The sequence below is a fragment of the Phodopus roborovskii genome, unplaced genomic scaffold (genome assembly GCF_943737965.1).
Source record: "Phodopus roborovskii unplaced genomic scaffold, PHOROB, whole genome shotgun sequence".
Lineage (NCBI taxonomy): Eukaryota > Metazoa > Chordata > Mammalia > Rodentia > Cricetidae > Phodopus > Phodopus roborovskii.
In genome coordinates, this window is record NW_026126599.1 from 5,071,968 (window position 1) to 5,097,763 (window position 25,796).

The window sequence follows — 25,796 nt, forward strand, 5'->3', positions numbered from 1 at the left end:
CTAGGAAAGCAAGGGCTACACAGAAAAACCCTGTAATGAAAAGTCACCCCCCCCCCCCGCACACACACACACACACACACACACATACAAAGTCAGACATAGTGACACACCCATGTCATCCCAAGGCTAAGGAAATAGAGACAGGCTCAGTCAACCGGCCTAGCCTACTCCAGGCCATTGAGAGACCCTGCCTCATAGGAAATGAACAGCTTCCTGAGTAATGACACTCAAAGTTGTTTTCCAGCCTACATACACACACACAGCCAAGGCTACACAGAGAAACTTTGTCTTTAAAAACTAATGTGTATGTATGTATGTATATATGTATATGTGTATATATTTATATGTGTATGTATATATTTTTTTAATCAAAAAAATATGGGCTGGGCTGAATTATAGAGCGTGTGAACCATTATGCATAGAGCCCTGGGTTCCATTCCCAGCACTTCAAGAAAGAAACACGGCTTCAGACGTGGGGTTAACAAGGGGCCACCCACTCACAGTCAGGACGAGTGCCCACTTGGGTGTCTCGGCTTCCTGTTCAAAGATTTAATGACATTCATAAAACTCCCAACTTTCCCGAGTCCTTTTCCTACACACCAGGCTGTGTGCCAAGCACATACCTCACCGGCTCCTGTAACCCCATGCTCATCCCGGAAGGAATTAGTCACGATGCACTCAGTCATAAAGGAGAAAGCGAAGAAAGCAAAGCCGCTGTGGCTTCCCTGGGGGGAGGAGGGCGGTTTGCAAACCTCTTGGAGAACCGGTGGCATCCTGCCTGGGCTCTGGATAAAATCATGAGAAAACCTGAAGCTGACCCTATTTGGGATTTCAACCATAATCCAGAAGTGATAGATGAAAAACAATCCCAGAAATAAACAATAGGTAAAGCTTTAAATCTCATGCCCTTTGATCTGTTCTGCCTGTAAGTGAAGCATCTCCCCTTCCAATGCATCCAAGCCACCCTGCACGGTATCCTTATCTCATTCATCACTGGTACCCCTCCCGTGTCTAAGCTCAATGCTACATTATACCAAACACTTCATCTTGCCAAACTGTCTCCTATCATTCCCAAAAGAAGGATGAGGGTGGAGAGTCCAGCAGCCCACATCTAGAATCCCAGCCCTTCAAAGGTGGGGGCAGGAGGAAGAGAAGTTCAGGGTCATCAGTGACTACATAGCTAGAATGTTCTAGGCAAGCCTGGGCTCTGTGAAACCATCTGGGGGGGGGGGGCTGAATATACCATAAGATTGCTTAGCAACGTTCGTTCACCTGTGAACCCAGCACTCTGGAGGCAAAGGCAGAAGGATCTTGATTTTGCAGCCAGCTTGGGATATGAAGTAAGTCCATCTTGAATAGATAGATAGGTGCTTTATTAGAAACTACAGTCACTCTACTTGCATAAAATGTATTTGTGGGCCAGCAGGATGGCTCACCGTGTAAAGGACCTGGCTGACAAGCTGACAACCTGGTCTAATCCTAGATGGGAGGAGCAGGAGACCAGCTTCTCCAAGTTGTCCTCTGACCTTCATGAGTGCAGGATGGCATGCCTGTGCACCAAAGTCCACACAATTAATAAAGATGAAATCTTTTGTTCTGGGTGTACTTATTATAACTGTCTTCTTAACTATTGTTTTAATTGAGCATGTGGGTATTTGCATATGAGTAAAAGTGCCCTCACAGCTATGGCTGGTTCTAAGTTACCCACTGTGGCTTCCAGGAAGCAAACTCGGGTCCTCTGCCAAGAACAGTAAATGGTCTTGTCTGCTGAGCCGTCTCTCCAGGCCTGTTTTTATTTTTGAGGCAGGGTCTCATGTATCCCATGTTGACCCTAAACTAACTATGTAGCAGAAGATGATCTTGACCTCCGGATCCTCTGCCTCTACCTCCCAAGTGCTGGGATTTCAGGTATGCACCGCCATGGCTGCTGCATCACGGTGAAAACCCAGAGCCTCCTGCATGTTAGTCAAGCAACTACTTTCCACCCGATTGCTCTATTATGCAAGTAATCACCATTGCTCATTTCTTACTGTATCTACTCTTACAAGCTAAAAGTTTATCAGGGGTATGAATATGTAAGAAAATCCATTAAAGGTGGTGGTGCACGCCTTTAATCTCAGCACTTGGGAGTCAGAGGCAGGCAGATCTCTCAGTTTGAAGCCACCCTAGTCTACAGAGTGAGTTCCAGGACATTGAGGAGCCCTGTCTGAAAAAAAGGAAGGGAGGGAGGGAGGGAGGGAGGGAGGGAGGGAGGGAGGGAGGGAGGGAGGAAACCCACAGGCTATATCTCTGGGTCTCTGGGTCTCAGGTATGCACTGGAACCCTGGAAGCCAACCATCAGAGAAAAGGGCTTCCCAAGGCTACACCTGGGACTCAGCACCTACGGGCCTTTGCACAGCAGCTGGGAATCCAACCTGTTAAGACACCGGAAAGGATTCATATCGTGACACAGACACACAGAATGAGGCCATCCCTCCCCAGCCCTTTCCCAAACAGCTCCAGCTAATGGGGTAATCAGATGGCCCACAAGTCTCACTTCCCTGTTTATAGGCCCTGCCTGCCCCACGCTGCTTCCAAAAGCCCATAGTAGCCAGCCACAATGGCTCTAGTCCTTTCCGACAATATGGAAGCAGGCTTGGACTCCTAAAGGCACACTATCCAAGTTGTGTATATGGATGCTAACCTGTAATCCCAGAAGTTACAAGGCAGCTCATACTGCATAGCCAGACCCTGTCTGAAAAAACAATGGCAAAGAGACTGGAGAGATGGCTCAGTGATTCAGAGCACTGGCTGCTCTTCCAGAGGACCCGGGTTCAATGCCCAGCACCCACACAGCAGCTCACAACTGTCTGTTACTTCAGCTCCAGGGTAACTGACACCTTCACACCAATGCACATAAAACAAAGTTAAATGAATTATTTAAAAACAACAGCAATGTTAGGCAGTATTTGCTTGAGATCCCAGCACTTGGAAGGAGGGGACAGGATCAGGAGTTCATAGGGTCATCTTCGGCTACCTAGCCAGCTCAAGGCCAACCAGAGCTAGAGACCCTGTCTTAAAGGGCAAATAACAAAATGTAAGCCAGGCTTGGAGGCTCCGGCCTGTAATGCTAACCCCTGGGAAGAACTTGAACGGTTTGGTTACCTGCACACCAGAAGCATTACAGCAGTGTTCTCAAATAGCCCATAGACAAAAATAGCCCAAGACTTCTTTAGTGGGCGAGTGGGTAAGCAAATTTGTGGCATGCCTATGCAGTGGAGTATTATTCTGCCTTTAAAAAGGAAGAAAAATGTGACACCTATTCAAACAAAAGGGTAAATATTGCATGATGGACATGGTGATAAGGAACCCAGAACCATCAACTCACTGAAAAATGATGCTGAACATAGGTCCCAGGGGCTGGGCGAGGGAGGAAGGAAGAAATCAGGGGACAAAGATGACCATATAGTATGAACAAACTGTGCAGTTAGAAATAAAAATAGGGAGGGTTGGAGGGAGAGAGAAGGATGGGTAAAACACATGCCTGTTACCCCAGCACTTGGGAAGCTGAGGCAGGAGGATCACATGTTCAGTCTGCCTTGGCTACAGAGTGAAGTAGTCCCAGCTGCAGAATAAAATGAGAGCTGTGGACTCTGGGCAGTGGGGCATATGCTGTTCCCTCTGTGGGGGCAGCGGGTGTAGGAATGAGCCCAAAGGGAGGGTGCAAAAGGCCACATGTGGCCAAGAACTAATCTGAACGTTCAGAAGCCTGGGATGTTTTATACTCTTGGCTAATTCCCATAACTCTATCATGGATATAGTTTACAAGGCAAGCAAAGGAATAAAAGTTGAGTCCTGGGTAAAAGTGCCCAAGCAGCAAGCTGGACAACCAGAGTTCGAGCCATGAGTGATCCAACAAGGAAAAGAGAGAACCAATTCCCAAGGGCTGTCTGCCATGGCAGGCAAGTTTGCATGACCAAACACACACACACCAGCACACACACACACACACACACACACACACACACACCAGCACACACACACACACACACACACCAGCTGGTGAATCAGCTCAGTGGATAAAGGGCTGGTTGCCAAGTCTGATGACTGAGTTCGATCCCTGGATCCATTCAGTGGAAGGAGAGAACTGACTCCTACAAACTGTCCTCTGACCTCCACGTGTGCACCTTGGCACACATCCACGCAAATAAATAGAATGTAATGTGTTTTAAAAAGTGACTCTAGTAAGAAAAACCCCTCTCACCATCTTCTGGCCCCAACCCCCCACCCCCAGCTTCTGGACAGCTAAAACCTGGCTTCTGGATGCTTCATTTGCCAGCTGTGTGACCCTAGGCAGGCAACCTTCCCACCCCTGTAAAATAATCAAGAGAATTAAGAAGGCAAGACCCGTTGTAAAGGGAGGCAGTGCTAGCAGTCTGGGCTCACAGCTTTAATCCCAGCACTCAGGATGCAGAGGTAGGTGGATCACTTTGAGTTCAAGCCAGCTTGGTCTGCAGAGCTAGTTCCAGGACAGCAGGGCTACACAGAGAAACTCTGTGTGTGTGTGGGGGGGGGGAGGTAGGGGACGATAAAGGCAAGACCCTGAAACTCTCTGACACCAGGTGAGAGAACAGCTGGGGTGACAGGTGTGGACACTTCCCCTGACTGTCTGGGTACAGTGGCTGGGAACCTGTGGAGGCCACCTCCTCTGGGCTGAAGAGATGAAGCTAAGGCAAAAGCCAGCCTAAAAAAAAAAAAAAAACAGCCCCACCTAGGAGGAGGGCCTAAGGGCTGGTTCCAGGGAGCTAAAGCCTATCCCAGCCTGCCCACCCTACCTGCCCCTCAAGCTGAAGCACTACAACTACATCCTCAGCCCCCCCCCAATCCAAAGCCCTCCCCCAGCACAAAATCTGACACCCTCCCTGGAGTGCAAGGGCTTTGTCCCCCACCACCACCGGATACCTAAGATTTAAATAAGAAGGATATCAAAGGCTCCCAGAGAGAGGTCAAGACTAGCTTAACCAATGATATGCAAATAGTCCACTCACTCAGCCTAGGCCCTGAAGGCTCCAGACAAGTCACAATCAGCAGGTAATTACAGAGAGACTTCCTTATGCGAGGAATGCATCCCCTAAGGACCACTCCAGCCTCAGGAGTGGAAGGGTTAGGGATGGATAGACTTCCAGGGACTGCTTGTGCAAAGCAGAAAAGTTCAGCGTGAGGCACCATATCAAACAGAAAGAAGCCTTAGCACAACTTCAGAGTTAAGAATTCCTTCTCTGGGTGTACAAAATGGCTCACTAGGCAGAGGAACTCTGCCACCTCCTCCGATGATCTGAGTTTGATCCCTGAAACCCACATGATGAGAAAACCAAATGTCCATGCCCCAAATTGCCCTCTGACCTCTACACATACTTCTCCCTTGCCCACTCTTTCACACACGGATATGTAACACATATACCCACCCACACACAAGCATGCACTTCTAAATCGCCCACTGTTTCACACATACAGTAGTACATGCTTGCACATATATACACACTCAAACAAACACACAAAGGCTAGGGTGTGTAACTCTAGCCTGAGCTAAGCCCTGATTACCAGCACTCCATAAACTAGGTTTGGTGGCACACATAACCCCAGCACCCCAGAAAGCAGGAAGGCCATCTTACATAGCTACACAGGGTAAGTCCAGGTCAACCTGGGCCACCTAACACCCTACCTCTGGATAAATAAACACACATGCACAGATAAACAAATTGAGCCAGGAATGTGGCACAGTAACAGACTGCCCATTCAGCAGACATGAAGCCCTGGCTTCCATCCCCAGAACCAGAACAAAACAACACTAGCCAGGTATGATGGTTCATGCCCCTGATCTTAGCACTTGGGATAGCTGAGGCAGGATTCCAAGGAGTTGGAGGCCAGTAGGAGCTGAGTGAGCTCCAGTCTCAAAACAAATAGACAAGACAATCAAAGTACAGAATATTTCTGGTGCTCCAAATTTGGAGGCCTTGGCATTTCTAAGCCCAGGGAGCAGGGAGGGCTCAAGACCACAGCTGATTTGGGCAGGATTTGGTTTACATTGTCTGCAGGCTGGGCATATAGAAAACAGAGTACAGGCCTTCCGGCTGTCTGCCATACCGGGGACCTGTTTTCACCATGGGAGGATTTGGAGTCTCCCACAAGGCAGGGTGGGGGTGGGGTTCTACTGCTATAACCCTGGAGACTCTGCCCACCCCCAACACCCAGATTGAGACAGAAGTTGCTGGAGTAGGCAGACTATAGAGGGCTAAATGTGTCAAAGAACCTTATCTCAAATAACAACAATGGTTAGTTTAAATTTGTGAATTAGCTTTTAAAGAGACAGGCATCCTCAGGGTTGGGTTTAGGCAGAAACCCCAGGCACTTAAGCAGCTAGAGTACTGTCACTTCTGACTCATACAAAGCTAAAAAGAAAAGTAGCAAAAGCCTGCACCAGATATGCTTGGCCCTGTGATCTGGGCACTTGGGGGAGAAGGCTGAGGCAGAGGGGTAAACCTCAAGGTCAGCCACATAGTAACAGCTGTCTCAAAACAACAATCAGGGGCACCTAGGATCTTTTTACAGAGATAACATGGGTTGGGTGGCCTTTTCACTCACTCTCCAACTCCCTCAACCTGGAGCCAGGCCTGAGGCCACCAAGCCCCAGCAATCCTCCAGTCTCCACGCCCCAAAGCACCACAACTATGGGAAGTGCACACTCAGCCCTGCCCAGCTTTTTGGGTGGGTGTTGGGATCCAAATGCTGGTCCTCACACTTAAGCAGCAAGGGCTCTTACCTGTCCTTATTTTTCAGACACATTCTTATGTAGCCCAGGCTGCCCTCAAACTCAATACAGACGTAAGGCTAGCCCTGAATTCTTTCCTGACTCTCCTGCTGCTTCTACCTCCCAAGCACTGGTTAGTATTTCTTTTTTCTTTTTTTGGTTTTTCGAGACAGGGTTTGTCTGTATTGCTTTGGAGCCTGTCCTGGAAGTCACTGTGTAGACCAGGCTGGCCTTGAACTCGTAGAAATCCACCTGTCTCCCTAGTGCTGGGATTAAAGGCATGAGCCACCAACCCCCAGCCTCCTTTCTTTCTTAAAATGCAGTGAAGCTTCCCAGACAGATAGCTCACATCTCCAACCAGAAGAGACAAGAGAGGACAAATGGCCTAGAGGATGATACAGAGAGAAGGCAAGAAAAAGAACACACACACACACACACACACACACACACACACTACAGTCACTATCATACTATCTAAGTCATGAGAATTAACACGTCAGCTGTGAAAGAACAGGATGCTGTTAAGAACAATGACAATGACAATAGGGCTAAGTAGACTGCCTGCCTAACTTTCAGGAAGACCCAAGTTCTAGCCCCAAAACTGGCTGTGGTAGTGCACACCTATAATCCCAGCACTCCCTGGAGATGGAGGCAGGAAAATTAGAAGCCGAAGGTTGCCTTCACCTACATGTCCAACTGAGTCCAGCCTGGGCTGCACGGGAAAAAATAAGTGTGTGTGTGAGATATACATCCTTTATATGAATGACAGCCATTCAAAAAACTATAGTGAAGGGTTAGAAAATCCCATTAAAGACATCTTGGAATATTGAGAAACACAAAGGCAAAAAAATAGCAAAAAAAAAAAAAAAACCCAGGTGGTGGTAACGAACGCCTTTAATCCCAGCCCTCAGGAGGTAGAGGAAGGCAAATCTCTGAGTTTGAGACCAGCCTGGTCTACAGAGTGAGTTCCAGGACAGCCAGGACTACACAGAGAAACCCTGTCTCAAAATACCAAAACGGAAAAAGCAAAGTAGGTATGGGGTGGTGCGATGTCTCAGTGGGTAAGGGTGATTGTGACAAAGCCTGACAACCTGAGTTAGATCCCTAGCCCAAGGAGGAGGGAGAGGAAACTACTCCAACACTTGTTTTGTCTCTCTCTCTCTCTCTCTCTCTCTCTCTCTCTCTCTCTCTCTCTCTCACACACACACACACACACACACACACACACACACACACACACACCCTCAGACCAGCACTCAGGAGGCAGACCCAGATGGATCTCTGTGAGTCTGGACCAGCCTGATCTACATCATGAGCTCCAGGCTAACTGGGGGAATATTATTGAGGTGCTGTCTCAGGGGGAAAAAAAGAAAAAGAAAAGAAACAAAACTGTGTTTACCAGGGCAGGGGCCTCAAGAGATCTCACTCCTAGCACAGAGAGAGAATGGTGAGCAGGAAATGATCAAATATGAATAAAAATAGAAACTCAAAAACAATTTCAGACTGGAAGAACTGAATTGTAAGACTGACAGGCTGCCGGGGCATTCAGCACAGCACACACAAAAGGAGGCTACGGCAGTCACTTGTGCACAGAATCTCAAGACAGTTAGGATGGGAAGAAAATCCCTAATCGCAGCTCTGGCTTCCTTTGAGCCAGGCAACGCTCCAGGTGCTTCTGTGCCTAAGCACATTTAGCCTCCACGCAGCAACTATCACCAGCCATCTCAGCAGATAGAAAACAGCAGGTCAGTTAGGCAAAATGTCCAACCCACACAGCTAGGAAGAAGCCAAGCCGTCCCTGAGGTCTCCAGACCCTCATGTGTCAGTCATTATTGTAAGGCACTAAAAGGTTTCAAGCATGGGGCACTTTGCATACAGAAGTCAACATTCAAAGTGAAAGGCCCTAGCCTTTAATCCCAGCACTCTGTGGGTTCAAGGCCAGCCTGATCTACAAAGTGAGTTCCAAGGGGGTGGGGCTCTGAGGGTCTGTGGGCAGTTAATGGTTACTGTGAGGGTGGTGTGTTGTTGTTGTCTTTTTTTCAGTGGTGTAAATATGCTGCCACCCAAACTCAAGAAAAAAACTCTAATTATGACTGGTCATGCACCAAAAAAAAAAAAAAAAGAGCCATGAAACTAGGAAGGTTTGGGAAGAAGGGCAAGAAGATGAGAGAGGATACTGGGGGATAAAATGCCTAAAATCCATTATGTACATGAATGAAACTGTCAATGGATAAAAATAAGTACATACAATCGTTCACAAGCTAAACAAATAATAAGGAAACGTATAAGCTTAATCCTGGCACCACGGGGGGGGGGGGGGGGACGACACAGCGACACAGTGTCACAACCTTCAAAAATAGCATCAGTACAGTGGAAATTAGTAAAATCACTAACCACTAACATGTCAGGGCAGAAAGGGGCATTTTCCAAGGCATATTTGGCCTCAGAAGATCTGCCCTGAAAACCCTATGTCTCAGAAAACTACTCCTGAACAAGCTCCGTAGAAACAAGAACGTAACACAGCAAACAGGAAGGCCTGGGTGACAGGCAACCAGATGAAGAAGGATGGAATAATCCAGAACAAGGGTCTTCAAGAAGAGACAAGGGAGGCAGAAATTTTTTTTTTTTTTTTTAAAAAAAAAAAGGTTAACTTCAGAAAATGTTAATTGCATTACATCATTGACTCTAGGAACAAAATTAGTAATAAAACTGGCTGAAACAAAACTACATTCCATATAGATCAGGACTGGGGAAGAATCTGGGAAGGGGTAAAACTATAATTATTTACCATAACAATAAACATTTACTAGGTCCCTATTATATATGAGGCACAGTGTAAAATGTTTTATTTGTATCGTTTAACCCTGGAAACCATCTCTCAAAGTATTTTATTATCATACTCCATTTTACTTTGTTTCATTTTTTTAAATTTTTTTTTAACGTATGGCATTTTCTTTGAATGTGTATTACCACATTCATGCAGTGCCCACAGGGATCAAAAGACAGCATTAAATCCTGAGAACTGGAGTTACAGATGGTTACGCTATTGTGTAGGTGTTAGGATTTGAACCCAGAGCCCCTGCAAGAGCAGCAAGTGGTCTTAACAGCAGAGTCACCTCTCCAGGCCCTCCATTTTATTTTTTTTAATACTTTTTTTTTTTTTTTTGAGACAAGGTTTCTCTATGCAGTCCTGGCTATGCTGTTCTGGAACTCTCTCTGTTGAGTAGGCTGGCCTCAAATTCAGAGATCTACCTGCCTCTGCCTCCAAATGCTGGGATTAATTATGCACCACTATACCCAGCTGGGTTTGCTTCTTTGAGGCAGGCTTGACCTCAAATTCACAGTGTATTCAAGGGAAAATGACCTTGAACTACTCTGTCTGACTCCCAGCCTAGTACTACTTGATTATAAGCATATGCACCACCATGAGAAGTTAGTGTGAATGATCAAATCCAGGGCTGTGTGCATGCTAGGCAAGCCTCAACAGAGCTAAACGCTCAGCCCTGCCTTGGAGGTATTGTTACTTTATTCTTTGTCACAGGGTCTCATTATATAGCCCTAGATGGCCTGGAACTCTCTCAATATATAGTCCAGGCTAGCCTCCAACTCCACAGAGATCCCTGTCTCCCAAATGCAGGGATTAAAGGCATACCCCACTGGGTGAGGCAATATTGAAGCAGAAAGATCCTAATTTTGAGGCAAACTTGAGCTATAGTGAATTCCAGGCCCTGTTGTGCTACCAGTGAGACCCTTAAAAAAGTCAAATAAACCAGAAACTTGAGATGAAAGCATTTTAAGGCTGGGTATGAGTATGCTAGCAAGTACTTGTGATCCCAGCACTTGGGGTGTGGAGGCAAGAGGATCAGGAGTTCAAAGCTAGCTTGAGCTACATAAAATGGAAATATTTTAGTCTGGCTACTATACAAAAAAAAGGGAAAAGAATAAAATAAGCGATGAGAGCCTAAGAACTGCTCACTGAGTCTATCATCAGACCCAAAATAAAATAAAAGCTTAGGTTGGCCCCTGGTGGCTAAGGACTGTGTTCCTTCCAGCCAGGGAGTTAGAAGGGAATTCCAAAGCCCAGGGAGAGGTGTGGATGAGCCCGAGGGATCTGTGAGTCAGCCGCTAATGATGTCTGTAATTACAGCAATCACTTTCTTAGTACTTCGGCAGAGGGCTGTGCCTGGGTCAAGCACCTGGTCTGAGCTTGCTCCTCCAAACGTCATAAGGCCAGGAAGCTTTCAGTATTAATTGGCCCACTTTGTAGATGGGAAAATTGAGACTCACAGGCAGAAAATCAAGACTTCAATCTCAGGCCTGGGCTGGTGTGATGGCTCACAGGGCAACTTGCCTCCAAAACTGATGACTTGAGTTCAGTCATCTGAACCCAAATGGTAGGAGAACAGATTCATGCAAATTGTCCTTTTGAGCATACACTTGAATACAAACACACACACAAATGCCATAAAAACAACAACAAGAAAAAGACCTCAGCCCTAGAATAGCCATTCTCCATATGAATCAGTTTTTTGCCACACTCCCAGCCCCTCATCAGGGAATTCTAGGTAGGTGCTCTTCCACTGAGCCACAACCCCAGCCCCTCATCAGGGAATTCTAGGTAGGTGCTCTACCACTGAGCAACACCCCCAGCTCCTCACTGGGGGATTCTAAGCAGGAGCTCTACCACTGAGCTGCATTTCCACAGCCCTACTTTCCTACTTTCTTTTCTTTTGGGGGGGGGGGTTGGGTTTTTTTTTTTTTTTTTTTTTTTTTTTTTTTTGAGACATTGTTTCTCTGTAGCTTTGGAGCCTATCCTGGAACTCACTCTGCAGACCAGGCTGGTGTAGATCCTCCTGCTTCTGCCTCCCAAGTGTGGGAATTAAAGGCTACTGCCACCACCAGCCAGCCCTACTTTTTATCTTGAGACAGGATCTCACTACATGATAGCTCTCACTTCCACCAAAGGTAGATGCCATGCCTCTCTGGGCAACAGGTATGCTAAGGACCCCGGCCTTCCTGGGCTGAGGATTTGACTCCGTTGTATGTGCATATGGCACTGGGTTTCATTGCCAGCAATACAAAAATAAATAAATAAAAGGACCATGGGGGAGGCTTAACTCCAGATGGTAGGCTATTCTTTTGTTTTATTTTTGTTCCTGTTGTTGTTTTGTTTTTGTTTTTAAGATAGTGGTCTCACAAATCCCAAGCTGGCTTCAAACTATCTCCATCCCAGGAAAGCCAGGATTACAAAGTATATGCAGGGCTGGGGCTTGAACCCAGGGTTTCACACATGATTAGTAAACATTGGAATGCCTGCAGAGATCACCTAGAACCGAATACTACAGTCATGAGATGGAAGCAAAATCAGGTTGGACAGCAGCTGGTCCACCAAAAAGAGTCAAGACCATCCTGAACTGGCCACAACCAAATCAAGTGGTACACTTGTAGACTGAAGCAGGGTCATGAGTTCAAGGTCATTCTCAGTTATGTAGTAAATTGGAGTCCCACCTGCAGGAGACCCTGTCTTTAAAAAAAAGTGACAACACCAACAAAATACAAGAATGTCCCACCACTCCTAGGCAATTATCATAAACACTCCTAAAACCCCAGCACTCAAGAGTCCTAGGCAGGAGAATCATAAATTCCAGACCAGCCTAGGCTACATAAACTCTGTCTTAAAAGCAAAGAAAGTCAAGCATGGTGGCACACACCTTTAATCCCAGCACTCAGGAGGCAGGGGTTGATGGATTTCCACAAGACAGAGGCCAGCCTGGTTTTATACAGCGAAGTCCAGGCCAGCCAGAGCTACACAATGGGACTTTGTTTAAAAAAAAAAAAAAAATTGAAAGCGGAGGAGTACCTCACCCTATCTTGTCCCCTAAACTTCCTTCCATCCTTTATGAACATCTCTGACCAAAATCTGGGGTGTCTCCCTCTGTTTCTCTGTGTCTCTTTCTGTGTGTGTGTGGGGGGGAGGGTTCAGAGGTCAAACTCCGCAGAATCCATTCTCTCCTTCTATCGTGTGGATCCTGAGGATCAAACTCAGGTCCTCGGGTTTATTGACAAGTTCCTTTACCCAACAAGCCATTTTGGAATCCCCCACCACCACTCTAAGCTCCTTTGGAAGAATTTCAAATTCAGAGAAGTTTGAAGTAGTTACAATAACTACTACGACCATAACCTGCTGTCCCCACAAACATGCCCAAACACCTAAATTCAAAGTAGTCATTTTTCCACCTGTCCCAGCCATTCGAAAGACAGTGGCAGACATGGCGTCCCCTGCCCCTGCCCCTGCCCAAAGAGTAAAAACAACCCAGGCAGTTACTGGTGTCCAGGAACACAGTATCGATTCATCACTATCGGCAATCTACAGTCCATATTCCAATTTCACCAAATTGCCTCCATAATCTTTGGAGCAGTATTTTCCCTTAAACCTATATTCAACCTCGGGCTGCACACTGTCTGTAGCCATGGACATTTTTTTCGTTCTCTTAAGCAGTCATGGATCTCTGCCTACCTTCTTTTGCCTTGCATACTTTTTTTTTTTTAAGAGTACAGGCCAGTTTTATAAAATTGCTGTTTAACATTCCAAAGCTTCATTGCTGGTCTTCAGGGACAGACTAAGATCTGCCCCGCCCCAGACACTCTATCTCCCACTGGGCCGACTGATCCCAGGGCTCTCAAACCCTTGATACCTCACCAAGCTCTCTGCTTCTGCATTCTACAAACCCTTCTGCTCTTCAGACACACAAAAGAGTTCACTCTTGGGATGGCTGAGGTCAAGCCCTCTGACCTGGCCCTTCACCCTAAGGGCCAGACCAGACCCAGGGCGTTTTATTTCCTACATGGTCTGTGTCCCCATTTACAATGATTTCCTCCCCTGATTTGTGTGTTTATTGCCTGGCTCCCACACTAGAAAGTGAGCCCCAAGGAAGAGCAAAGCCTTCTGTCTGCTTGGTTCCCTGCCTCAGTTCCAGGCCCCAGCTCCTGGCGAGCAGGAGAGCAGGAAACGCTTGGGAGTCATTTGCTAAGCAAATGAAAAGTGAGGAAGGAAGAAAACCAAGGCTTAGGTTGCCGAAATACCAAAAGGAGCAGATATAAGATGACTCAGGGTAAAGTGGTCCACAGCCATACCTGAGTTCAATCCACTGTGTAAGACAGAACTGACTCCAGCCAGTTGTCCTCTGGTCTCTGTAGTGGGAGTGTAAACATACACACACTCACAAACAAAATGTAAAAATGAAAAAGAACAGGAGGGGTGGACCACTCCAAGAAGCAGGGAGCCCAAGGAGCCCTTCTAGGTTCCAGAACCTTCCCTGTGCCTTCCTTCCCTTGGTGCCTCTGACCAAAGAAGGAAGAGTTCAAGGATAAAGAAAGAAAGAAAAAACAAATTCCCTTATCTTCTGGATTCCTTGTCTCCACTGGCTGGTCCTGATTAATCTTTCTAAATCCGGCCCAGTGGGTTAAATGGGTGGATTCCATAGTTGGAGCCCATGGCTACCTGCCTATTGTTGAAGGGCCAGGTCAAAGTGCAGTGCCTCCTGTGTCCAGATGAGTCCCACCCCTCATTCAGTCCAGGGTGTGGGATCAGAGAAAATAAGTAGCCAGGTGTTAGATCTTGCCAACAGCATTCTAACAGAAAGATTGATCCTTCCCAGGGTCCCCAACTCCAGCACTTAGGAGTCCAGCCCACTGGTCCATCTCACTGACAGGCTGTGACTGCTCAAACTACAGGGCTTACAGCAAAGGAAAAGGAAGGAGCCGCCACCCTTGCTTTGATCCAAACTGGGGTGTGTGTGTGTGTGTGTGTGTGTGTGTGTGTGTGTGTGTTCGACCATCTAGGTACATAGTCGAGGCTGGCCCCCAACTCCTGCTCCTTCTGCCTTTGCCTCTCTGGGTGCTGAGATTGTGGGTGTGGGCCTCCATGCCTGGCACCCCATTTCTTTTTGGTTTTTCATTTTATTTTTTTTCACCTGAGTAAGGGACTAGCCAAAAATCCGTATCAGAGCAGACAGCTTTTCCTCCCTCAACAGCCCTCCTTCCTCAAGGTTATCAAACCGAACTCCCCCTGCCTAGTGGACCTTCATAGTTACTTCTCCACCCTAGCAGCCATAGGCACATCCACACCACCACCCGCAATGGGACCAGCCCAGTGCTAACCAACACCCTCTTCCCTCCAGGCTGTGTGACCCTGGCAAACAGCTCAGCTTCTCTGGCTTTTTATACAAAAGTAAACAAATAAAGATGGCCCTGAGGAGGCTGGCAAGATCTAAGGAGCTGGCAGCCAGAAAAAGCACAGGGTGGTGCCCTTGGAAAAGATCTTGCACCTGCACCCCGCAAAGAGCGCCGAGTGGGGGAGGGGTGCCTTCCGTCTCTGTCATCACTAGCCCTAGGGGTGGAATGGGGTGCAGTCCCTCGTTGTGGTTAATGGGATTATGTGTGGCTTCAGCTCTGGGCGTGGACCTGGGGTCCAGTCTCTCTCCCCCATCTGGAGCAGGGTACAGATGGAACCAGAGGGAAGTAATAGAAGGCTTCGAGGCCCCCCACTCTTCTCTCTTGGGTAAGCGAGGCCTCAGGGGGACGGAGGTGGCTTTCCCTCCATTTCCTCCACGCCCTCAAGCCACCCTGTGCATAAGTCACACAGCTCTAAGCAGAAAAGGCCACGACACAGGATTCCAAGGAGGCTTCCAGCTGGACTTCCTAGTCTGCACAAGTCACCGAATCCACCAGATGGGGGTTTAGGCATGGAAGGCAGTCGAACTATGCTATGCTACCAGGGTTGGAAAAGGCTATGCACTTAAAATTGCTGCAAGGAGTGGCTGTCGGCGCTGCTCTCAGCCAGGTCTGGGCCAGATCCCAGGCAGACCTGGAGCAGGCGACAAGCTGAGACTCAGCCAGCCAGGAACACCCTGAGGTCAGATTCCCAGGCCACAAGAGGAGCCCCTGCCACCACCTCCAGCCAGACCAACTAATCCAGGAACCCCAAAAAGCACGCAAATTCACACACCCATGAACCTCCAATGGCCCCTCTTACAACCGCTCAAGAGGAGTTGCCCCAAATGGCCTTTGTATCCCAAGGCCATGCCTAAATCACGCTTTAGGAGTGGTCTCTGATGCCCTACTTGGGTCCTGTACGAATCTGGTCTTGTAACCACTATCCCCCGAGCGGACGCACCTCCAGTTCTCAAGGGGTACACACGCACCGGGGGAAGTGACCCGGGTCCCTGCGGCCCCGCCGGCAGGGATCTCCGCTCGCCCCTCCCCCGCCAGGCGTTTCACAAAGGCCCTTTGTCCCGCTGAGTCCCGGACTCCCGATTCTAGAAAAGTTCCAGGAGAAAAAAAATCAAAGGCGGAGGCTAAAATCGGCAAGCCTTGGTCACCCTGGCGGGCAGGGGGAGAAACTGAAGTGGTGGCTCTCGGCCCCCAGGGTGTTCTAAGACTTGTTCCAAGGACGAGAAGAGCAGGCTGCCTAGGAAATCGACAAGGTGGTGGTGCTTTCAAAGGAAGAGCTGGAGTGTTCTCCTTAAACCAGGCGCAGAAGCGAGGAGCGGCCGGGGAGGAGGGACCCGCTCACGGAGCCGCCACCAGGCAGGTCTGCAGATCCCAGGCTCCCTCTCTGCTGGAGCGCAGTGGCCAAGGCTTAGCTCGGCCCTACCTGGCCCTCTGCTCTCCGCGTAGGCAAGGGAAACCGGTGAGGGACTGGGCCTTCTCAGCCACTACCTCCATGCGCCACAGCAGGATACCCAGTGCAGCCAAGGCTCAGCGGGACTGGCGGCTGGTTTATACAAATCCTGGTACACTCATTTCTCCCAAATAACCAGGGCCCCCAGGATCTTAAGAGTTTACCACAGACCAGGCTCCTAAAACTGGGGTCACTATCCTCCTTCATTCCTCACAACCCACCCTCGGAGTTGTGAAACCGCCCGGGGACGTGGCTCCATGAGAGGACAGAACACCAAACCCACCCATGCAACGAAGGGAGTCCGCCAAGAAAAGAATCCCGGAACGGGTGTCTCCTGGGATTCGAAGCTGACACGTTGTTTTCTCGTCTACATTTATTATTATTTTTTGCAAACTTCATTTCCTCAAAGAGCCAATGGACTGGGATTCCCCCAGCGTGGCTCTGACTCTGCAGACTCTTGAGTGCCAGACTGAGACTATCTGGTACACCAGGGACAGAAACCAAGACTGTCTTCACAGAGCCTCGGACCGACCTCTGAGAAGGGAGCTGAGCCTCCTGCACACCCGGGTTAAACAGGACAGAGGCTCTCAGCTCCAGCCTCGGAGGTCTGCCCTAGGCTCCCCCCCAGGACCCCCCCTCAAGGCAGGAGGGTGAGTGTCAGCGCAGCGAGCAAAACTTACCCGGGTGCGGGTGCAGGTTGAGACCGGCCATGTATTTTCCCGGAGGCAGGGGACCTGGCAAGCCCGTGGAGGGTAAGCGTCCGGCGGTAGCCGCGCCCACGCGGTGACTGTCCATGGCCAGGCCGGACAGCAGCGGCGGCGGGGGGCCGTGGACGGACCGCTGGGGCCCGAAATCTCGGCCATCCATCCTCCGCGGGAGTGCCGCGGTCAGCCTCCCCGCCCGGCCCGCCGGCCTGCTTCAGATGGACTTAAAAGTTCGGCCTCGATGTAGTCCTAGTGTCCTCGGGTGGCGGGCGCTCCGCGGCGTGCATGGCGGCGGCCAGCGGGGCTTGCGCTCAACCACGGGCCAGTGGCCCGGGGCGCACGAACGGCCCGCGGTGAGTCCCCTCCGGGCGGCAGAGCAGAGATGCGCGAGGAGGCGCACACGGCGTCTTGGCGTGGGAATAAGATGGGCCGCAGAAGACACATAAGAGGAGGAAAGGGAAAAACAGGGGAAGGGAAAAAAAAGAAAACAAGTTTCAGAAAGTCGCCTCGCCCTTCAGGGTCGAAGAGTAGAGAACCAAGCTGATGGCCAGAAATTTAATCGGCAGTAGCCGTCCCCTCTCCGCTAAATGCAAAGACCTATTATTAGTCCTTCCTCCAGCAGCTCGGGGTTTCCAGGAGCCTGCCTCGGGAAAGCAACCCCAGCGCGCTGCATCCCAACCCGGACTCTTGCCTGCGAAGTCCTCCCGAAAGTGGGGAAGGCCACTCAGCCGACCGCGCCCGTTCAGCTAAATCCAAACCAGAAGAGTGCTTTATTTCCCAGGCGTCACATGCTCCGGGGGCTTAAAACTGCGAACTCTTTTAAGAGTTGGTAGAAATGTGTCCATAACGCCTTTCCACTATCTGATCCGCAAAGTTTAATGTTTAACCTTTTTGGGGCCCTCGTCTCCTTTTCCCCCCCTGAGTTTTAGATCCCCTTGTGAGCCGCAAAAATAATAATAGTAATAATAAAGAGTTCTGTTTCGAGGCTTTTTGTTGTTGTTTACCAAGGTCAGATACAAAAGCGGGCTTATTTTTAAAGGAAGATCACCGCCCCCTTCCTGCTGCCCCCGTTGAGCCACTGGGAATCACAGAATCCGAGTCCCCGAGACGTGGCATTCTCGCCTGCGGACTGGAAAAAGACTCCTTCAAAACAAGATTTGGTTTCATTTTCCAACGCCCGGACCTGGGAATCCCGAGGCCGGGAGGACGTGGCCTGGTGTGGAGGATTGGGGATCATCAGAGAAGAAGGGGCTCCTAGGATCTCGCTTCTACTCTTAGCTTTGCGACCCACACACACCCCCAAAATAACCTACAAAAGAAAACCTTAGGAGCGCGGGCCAGCAAAGGGGCACCTCCCCAGCAACGGGTAAAAACCCCTCTTAATTCCAGTTTAAGCTGTTTGTTTAAAAGATCTGTCGTTTTCCTGTTCCCGTGGGGGGCAGGCGGAAGACTCGGAGAGCCCACTCTTCCCTCGCAGACCATCCACCAGCCCTAGGCAGCTCTAGATCCTGATTCCGGGAGGCCTGGGGCTTCGAGCAGCCGAGGACGCAGCCAAAGCTACGGGCTCCCGGGTGGCCGCCCTGCGCCAGACCCCAAAGTCCTCTTCCCCCAACTTTGCTAAGGACGCCCATTTTAACGTGGCTTTGGTTACAAACACCCCCTCTTCCTCTCGCCCTCCCTCGTTCTCATCAGGCTCTGGTTACCAGATCCGCGTTTACTTTTGAAAAAATCTACCATTGCCACAGTCTGGGATACGTGTCTCAACGACGCGAGAAGCTTCCCGCATGTACTTAAGAGATAATATTCTTTAAGGGCAGTGTTTTGAAAAAGGCACTGCCCAGGCACCCCACTTTTAAGGAAGTCGGGGTGAAGCCCTATGGAGCACCTTTGCGATGGCCGAGGAAGCTGGCGTGGCCATCTGCGAGGCTCCTCTGCGTCCTCCTCTACTTTTCTCCTTTTAAATGCAGCTAAAATGGCTGAATTCCGGCTTTTAATTAAAAACAGCCTATAATCGAAACCGTCTCGGCGTCCCCCGGCTAGCCCGCCGCCTGCCGGGAACCGAGTAGGGAACCGCCGCCCTCCGCGGCTCTGCAGGCTGGGCAATCGGGTAGGAGCTCAGGGCGCAACGGCGCGCCCTCTCCCCCAGGTCCCTACCCTCCGAATCCCTTCTGCGGACACCGACAGTTTGGGGGACTACCTGCCTAGGGCGCCTGAGGGGGGTGCACTGCACAAGTTTGGGGAGCATCGAGACCCGGAGCGTACCTGGCGCGGCGGGGCTCCGGGCTCCAGGCTGCGAGGATGACTCCAGCGACCGCCGCGATTCCCGGCGCGGCTAGGCGCCCGTACTGCCCGCCATCCCTCGGCCGCCGCTCCCCTCCGCCACCCGCAGCCGCCTCACACTTTTTGCCCGCCTTTCCTTTTTTTGGTAGAAAACCGCTCCCCGGGCCGGGCGCGCGGCGCGCCAACTCCTCCGCCCTCCCGCGGCCCCGCTCCCGCAGCCCCCGGAAAAGCCAGCTTTCCTCCCGCCGAGCTCCCCGCTTTTTAATAAAATCCAGGTAGCGCCGGTTTAAAGAATCCCAAATCTCCATATACAGCCCGGGATTGGAAAAGGTACATTACACAACCCCCCTTTCAAGTTCCTCTCGCTGGATCTAAAAAAAAAAAAAAAAAAAAAAAAAAAGGGGGGGAGGGGGCGGAGGGGACGGGGGGAGGGGAGCCTCGCAGGCGAAGAAACACGCATTGTTCCCGGGTGCCCGCCCCCCCTTCGGGCCAGCCCCCGGCCGCAGCGCATTGGCCCTGCGCGCCGCCCATCACGCGCATGTAAACACCTTGGCCCTCAGCCATTCCTATAAAACCAATTACGGACCTCGGGGCTCCAGCAGTTTCCAGGCTCCCCACGGCGGGGCTGAATGATCAAAACTGGTGGTGAGAATTTTTCCGAGCCGTTTCTAGGCAGCCCTCCCCCTCACCAGCTCCAGCAGCCCCCTCCTTTTTCTTTTCCCTTTTCTCCCTCCCCCCCATCCCAGCCCCTCCTCCTGCGTCTGGGCTGAGTGATCAAAATAGAGGAAGATGGTTGTCGCCGCAATCCCGGGCTCTGCAAGGCCTCCTGTCAGCTTCCTCCTGCGGGAGGAGGTGACAAGCTAGCCGGGAAGGGCCGGGAGCGAGCGGACTGCTCTTTGCACCCGCGCCCGGTGCTCCCTCTCCAGGGTGCCACTCCACAGCGCGCAGTTCAGACGCCGAAATAACAAGGCCTGCTTTTTTTTTTCTTTTTTTTTTTTTTAAATAAAGAAGCGATTCATTCCTTGCCCCCCCCCAACAGCAGTCGCGATCGGGTGGGGTGGGCAGACGACAAGGCCTTTTTTTTCCCTATTGCCACAGCCTGCGGGCCCCCTCCCAGAAACGCGGTGTCAGAAGGCTTTACTATTTAATATTTTGGACAGGCCGCGTCAGCCTGCAGCGGTGAGTTGCATCTTATAAAAAAGGGTTAGTATAGAAACCCGGGCTGTGGGGCTCTGCGGCCGAGTGCGCACCTCGCGCCCCTCCCCAAAGCCCCTTTTGGCGTGGGCGCCCCTCCTTTCCCCTCCACCCCCCCCCAAGGAAAACCAGAGCAGAAAAAAGGATTAGATCGGCAGAGCGCGAGCTGAATCCCTCTCGGTTCTGACATTTCAGCCCTATTAGCATTTCTCCACGGGGCCTTCTGAAACCTATTAAGGTGTAATATTAAAAACCTCTTGGCTGGGGGCCTCTCTCGCCTTCCATTCGCCGCGCCCCCTCCAGGGAGGGCGAGACCGGGAAAGGGAGAAAAAAAAAATCTGTTGAGCTCAGAGGAAGCAAGCCAAGCCCAAAAGTGCTTGGCTGGCCACGGCGGCCAGAGGGGGAGGGGAGTCCGATCCCCCAGACTTTGTACTTTTATTTTGCTCCTTCAGCAAAAAAAAAAAAAAAAAAACTTTCGGGGCTGAGCGGCCAGGAACTGCGGATGGCAGATCTACCTGGCTGGGGACGCAGGGAGTGTGGTCCTCGCTGAAGGGACCGGTCCTAAGGGGGAGGGGGCCCACACCCTCTACGCAAGCCCCACAGGAGCCCAAGCCCAGCTAGGCATTACCTACCCTGGAAAAGAAGCTTGGAAAGACAGAGAGAGCTTGCAGATCCTGCCTCGAGAGCAAACGTGGTTATAGGATTTTAATTAAAACAAAAGAAGCCCGCTCTTTCGCCCTGCTCTGCGGACTCAGCGTTTTCACACTGCTATTTTTTTTTCTTAAGAAAATCCATTTTTAAGGCAATTTTTCTGAGGTCTTTTTTTTTAATGAGCTAGTTAGCACTCATCGGTTCTATTTTCTTTTCTCCACTTTTAGAAAGAAAAAAAGGGGGGAAGATTCGAGAGAGAACTGGGGGTGTCTAATTTAATTCCAGGATAAATTTGAAGGAAAAAAATTCGGCCTCTTGAGGGCAGTTTCAAGTTGCCCTTCCTGGAGCTTCCTGCGCTGGTTTCTAGGCTGCCCTCTTTTGGAAGCTGGAGCTCGGTGGGGGGAGGAGGGAGGAGTGAGAAGGAGAGAAAAGAACGAAAATAGCCGAGCCGAGGGGAACTGAGTGGCGGTGTCCGCGCGCTTGGAGCTGGGCGTGCGGGTCTCAGTGGCAGCCAGGGGCGACCGGAGGCGTCCGGTGCTTCCCGGGAGCGGCCAGGAGCAAAGACGAAGAGAGGGGGGTTAGAGAAAGGAGGTATTGTGTCTATGTGCCTTAGGGGAGGGGGGGTTGATTGGGAGAAATAAAATAAATGCGGTTAAGCTGCGCGGGCTGCTGGAAACAAGAGAGGAACGGGCTGAGGGGGTGGGGGGCGCTTAGTGCCCTTGAGCCTTATCCAGAGGCCTTTGTGGGTTCCCAGTTAAACCCTCCCACGCCTCAGTCCCACCGCTTTCCCCCACCCCCCATTGCTCTCCAATATTCAGAGCGCAGGCCCTGATCTCCCCCAACCCCCTCATCCCTCCCGGGATCCAGAATGTTTTCCTTATTTTAATACAGCTCAAGAAAAAAAAAATATGTATCTTGAGAGAAATGGGATGGGGGATTGTGCAAAAGGCTTGCGGGGTTAGAAAAAAAACAAAGGCCTGTTTTTATAAATGTTTAATGTTTTCACCCCTGGATGCTCCAAGACGCCGTAATTGTGACGGCGGGGTATTGTGCCATAAATCATTTAGCTGCTAATAAAAAATTATTCCAATTTGCCCAGGATTTGCCGATGGCGTTTGCATTTTTCAAGTGTGCGCCCTGTCGGCGTGGCATACCAACCCAGTTTCATTAGGGCCGTGGTTGGTGTGGAACGTGGCCCACTCCCCCCTGGAATGTGCGGCGCTCCGGGTCCCCTCTCGGCCTGCCATCGGCCCTCGGGCCACCGGTGCACTGAACCTGGGGAACCGGTGGCGCTGGATTCCCAGCCCTCCAACAGGGAGACGCAGGCTGAGTCCCTCCGCGTCTCCAGGCAGCCAAGTATAAGTGTGCGGTGGGCAGGCGAGGGCCCTGGTCTCCACGCCCGTGTCCCCCTACATTTAACAGCGGCCGGGAGCCATGTTGGGGCGTGGGTACTTCCAGAGAAGCGGGGGTTGCACCAACACCACACCACTTCAGAGAGCCTCCGGGTCTGGGGAAATGACCTCCAGCTGGGGCTGAGCCACTCTGAACTACAAAAGTCGGGTGTACTCGTTCTAAAACAGAACTGGTGACAACCCCAAGGATCACGGGTCCAGGCGCCATCTTCCGCGCCCCATCCCCCATCTCTCTCTCTCTCTCGCTTGTTTACCCGTCGGGATCCGTGGCCAGAAAAACTGCGTTGACACAGAGATAGACAGATTGTGTGTGTGTGTGTGTGTGTGTGTGTGTGTGTGTGTGTGTGTGTGTGTGTGTTTTGTACTGACTGGATGGAAAATCAGCTGGGGAGGGGGGCTTCCACTCAGTCCCAGGGCGCAGTTCCCGGACAACCCACCAGAGCTGGCCTGTCTGGTCCGGCATGGTCGTCCCCGGCCACTCCTAAGCCTTTTAGTGTGTTCTTCCAGGTCCCTAGTCCCGGTCTGGACGCTCTGAACGAGTCCCCACGGACAAAACTCAAAGCTCTTTGTTGTAAAATCAGAGGACAGGCCAACCTTGAGCGCGGCTCCCTCCCCTGCGGTGCTCCTTTGTCCAGCTCCAGGGAACCCCGCGCTTGCCTCACTTCTGCCCCAAGAAAAGTTGACCCCTCATCTTCCACAACCCCGATGTTGCTAGCGATGTAGACAAGTTTCCACCCATAGTCCTCCATCAAGGGAAGAAGGAAAAAGAAACAAAGCTAGTCCCATTCCTAAGAAAACACCAAACCACCCTCTCTTTATCCGTTGCCCCGAACCAGCTCTCCCAAGGAGTGGAACTCCACTGGAGACTTTAGTAAAGGGGACCCCAAGAGAAAGCTTGAGTTTTGCCTCCCCTGGAGATGCCATAGTAGAGTCTAAAGCGCGCGTTTCCGTAGATCCTAAATCCGGCTACCCAACAACTCTGGACCCGGGCGCCGCTAAAACCCGGAGAGGCCGCGCCGGGCCCAGCCACACTCGCAGTCTCTCGCTGCGGTTGACCCATCAGGAGCTGGGTATCCTGAAGAGGTTTATCCAGCAAAGGGCAACCCAGGCCCCCCAGCAAGACCAAAGATGTGGTGCCAGAGCCACGCACACCATCCGGACCCCAGCGCGCAACCGGTAACCCCGGGGCGGTGGCACCGGGCCACTTCGAATTTCTGCTCCTCTCAGCCCCGCCTCCGACCCTGGCCGCCTCCTCTGGCCCGGGTCGGGTCTTACATTCCTCTGTCTGGCTCCAGATGCTTTTGGTGCGCAGGGACCGGGTAGAGTCATAAATCTGCACACTGGCCCTCCTCCCCGAGGCAGGGCCAGGCACTTTTCTCTCCTTGGTCATGGCCTGGGGACTCCGAGACCACGCAGGGAATCAAGCCAGGAGCTTCCCCATTCGCCAAAGAGAGGGAACTGCCTCACCCACTCGGTGCCAGCACCGCGAGTGTCGGGCCTCACAGATCACGATTTGGGTAGGGGTGTCTGGGCCCAGGCACTTCATGTAGGAAAGTTCGATGTGATCATTTATGCCAAGGAAGGGGATTCTAGACCCCGTGTTAATCCCAGACCCTTAAACGGGATCTATTGGGGGGTATCCAAAAACGGATCGAGGTGGCTACAGGCATGGTATTTGCAGGCAGGACATCATGGGCTTCCCTTGACTCTTTGCCAAAGACACCGCGAAGCGTCTCCTTCGGGTCTGGTTTTCCCACGTCCACCACCCGCCTTGATACTCAGAACCGAGCCATCCGGAAAGCAGGAATTGGTCATCTGGCGGTGGCGGTCTCAGGGTGACGGTTACCCCTAAGGGGGGGAACTACCCAAGAGTATGCATTTGCGGTTAATAACGTCTAATGCCACAAGAATTCTCTTTGCCAACGAGGCAGGCAACAGACCATTCTACTGGTCTCCGTGAGTGCATGGGGCTCAGGGTGGGGACAGCAACAGTGGAGGCGAGCATTCACCCCCCCTCCTGGGTGCATCTCCGCGTCAGATGCGGAGTGCTGAGACGTGGAAACCTTGCTCTCACCCACGGAATTCTTGGGTTCCCCTACGATGTCTCAAAGCACTTTTTAGGGGGGCGAGAGATTTGGGCTGGGCGCAGAGAAATATGAGCACTGACCCGCGTGGTAGCCTAGCAGCGAGAGGCTGCAGATCCACATTCCGGGCCAAGCAGTCCATGCAAAGCCCCAACGAAGCGCCTCGGAAAAAAAACAAAGCTTTGCCAGTTTCATCCAAGGTTAAACTCCACCGCAAGCGTTTTTCTTTTTCTTTCTTTTTTTTTTTTTTTTTACCCCCTCCCTCTCCGGAATCAGAGTGATAGCGTTACTGCAAGGAAACCGCAAATAAATCAGCTCCCCGGCTGACCGCTTTAGAGCTGCGGTGACCTTGGGGGGGGGGATGTTTTCCTGCTAGATCCGTCCCAGGACTGGCATGGGGGAGGGGGCCCACGCACCCCCGGATAGACGGAACAGGGGGTGGCCAAGGACACTGAAGGGTGTATATTGTGGCATGTATAACCCGAGGGGAGTTTTGTAAGAGCTTAAGGGGTACTGTGGTTGTTTAAGGGGTGCAATGCCAGGTAAAGGGGAGTTAGCTGCTGCGATGACGCCTGTGAACCCCAGACTGCGGTGCCCTCTCCCCAAAAATGTATTGCTAGTCCCTGGGGGATGGGAAACAAACCCCGATAGACAAACTAGGCCTCTTTGGGGACCTCGGGTCTTTGTCTGGGTGTGACCGGGTGTGTTCCGCAGCGAGTTTGTGCGGGGTGTGACTAATCGGATTTATGTGTGTGAGTGCTGGGGTGACTAATGGAGGGCTTGGCAGCACGTGTGTTTGGGGAGGGGCGCTGCACCTAGGTGGGGACTCTGTGCCCCAGGAGGGGGCTGCCTGATCTCAGTCCCTCCCCTCCCCCTTTCTCCTGGCTCCTAGCTTTGTTTGGGCCTCTGCGGGGATGGCTGGCAGGCCCGTGCATGCTAGGGAGCTGTGGCGCAAATTCCACAGCAGGCCTGGCGCCCAGAGGCAGCTCCTGGCCTCCCGCC

General features: G+C 51.2%; 1 protein-coding gene across 5 annotated transcripts in view; it reads right to left on the reverse strand.

Moving 5' to 3' along the window:
- Positions 1–19,829, reverse strand: part of Tnrc18 (trinucleotide repeat containing 18) — an 89,304-nt gene extending 69,475 nt beyond the window's left edge. For 4 of the 5 annotated variants that reach the window (XM_051205206.1, XM_051205203.1, XM_051205204.1 and 1 more), the window contains exons 1-2: positions 19,436–19,829; positions 17,150–17,580 (exon numbers count right to left, since the gene is read on the reverse strand). In XM_051205206.1, coding sequence (XP_051061163.1) covers positions 17,150–17,336 — 187 coding nt within the window. In that variant the 5' untranslated portion in view covers positions 17,337–17,580; positions 19,436–19,829. The remainder of the gene's footprint in view (positions 1–17,149; positions 17,581–19,435) is intronic. The other variant, XM_051205205.1, reaches the window with a different exon arrangement.
- Between the last annotated feature and the right edge of the window lie 5,967 nt (positions 19,830–25,796).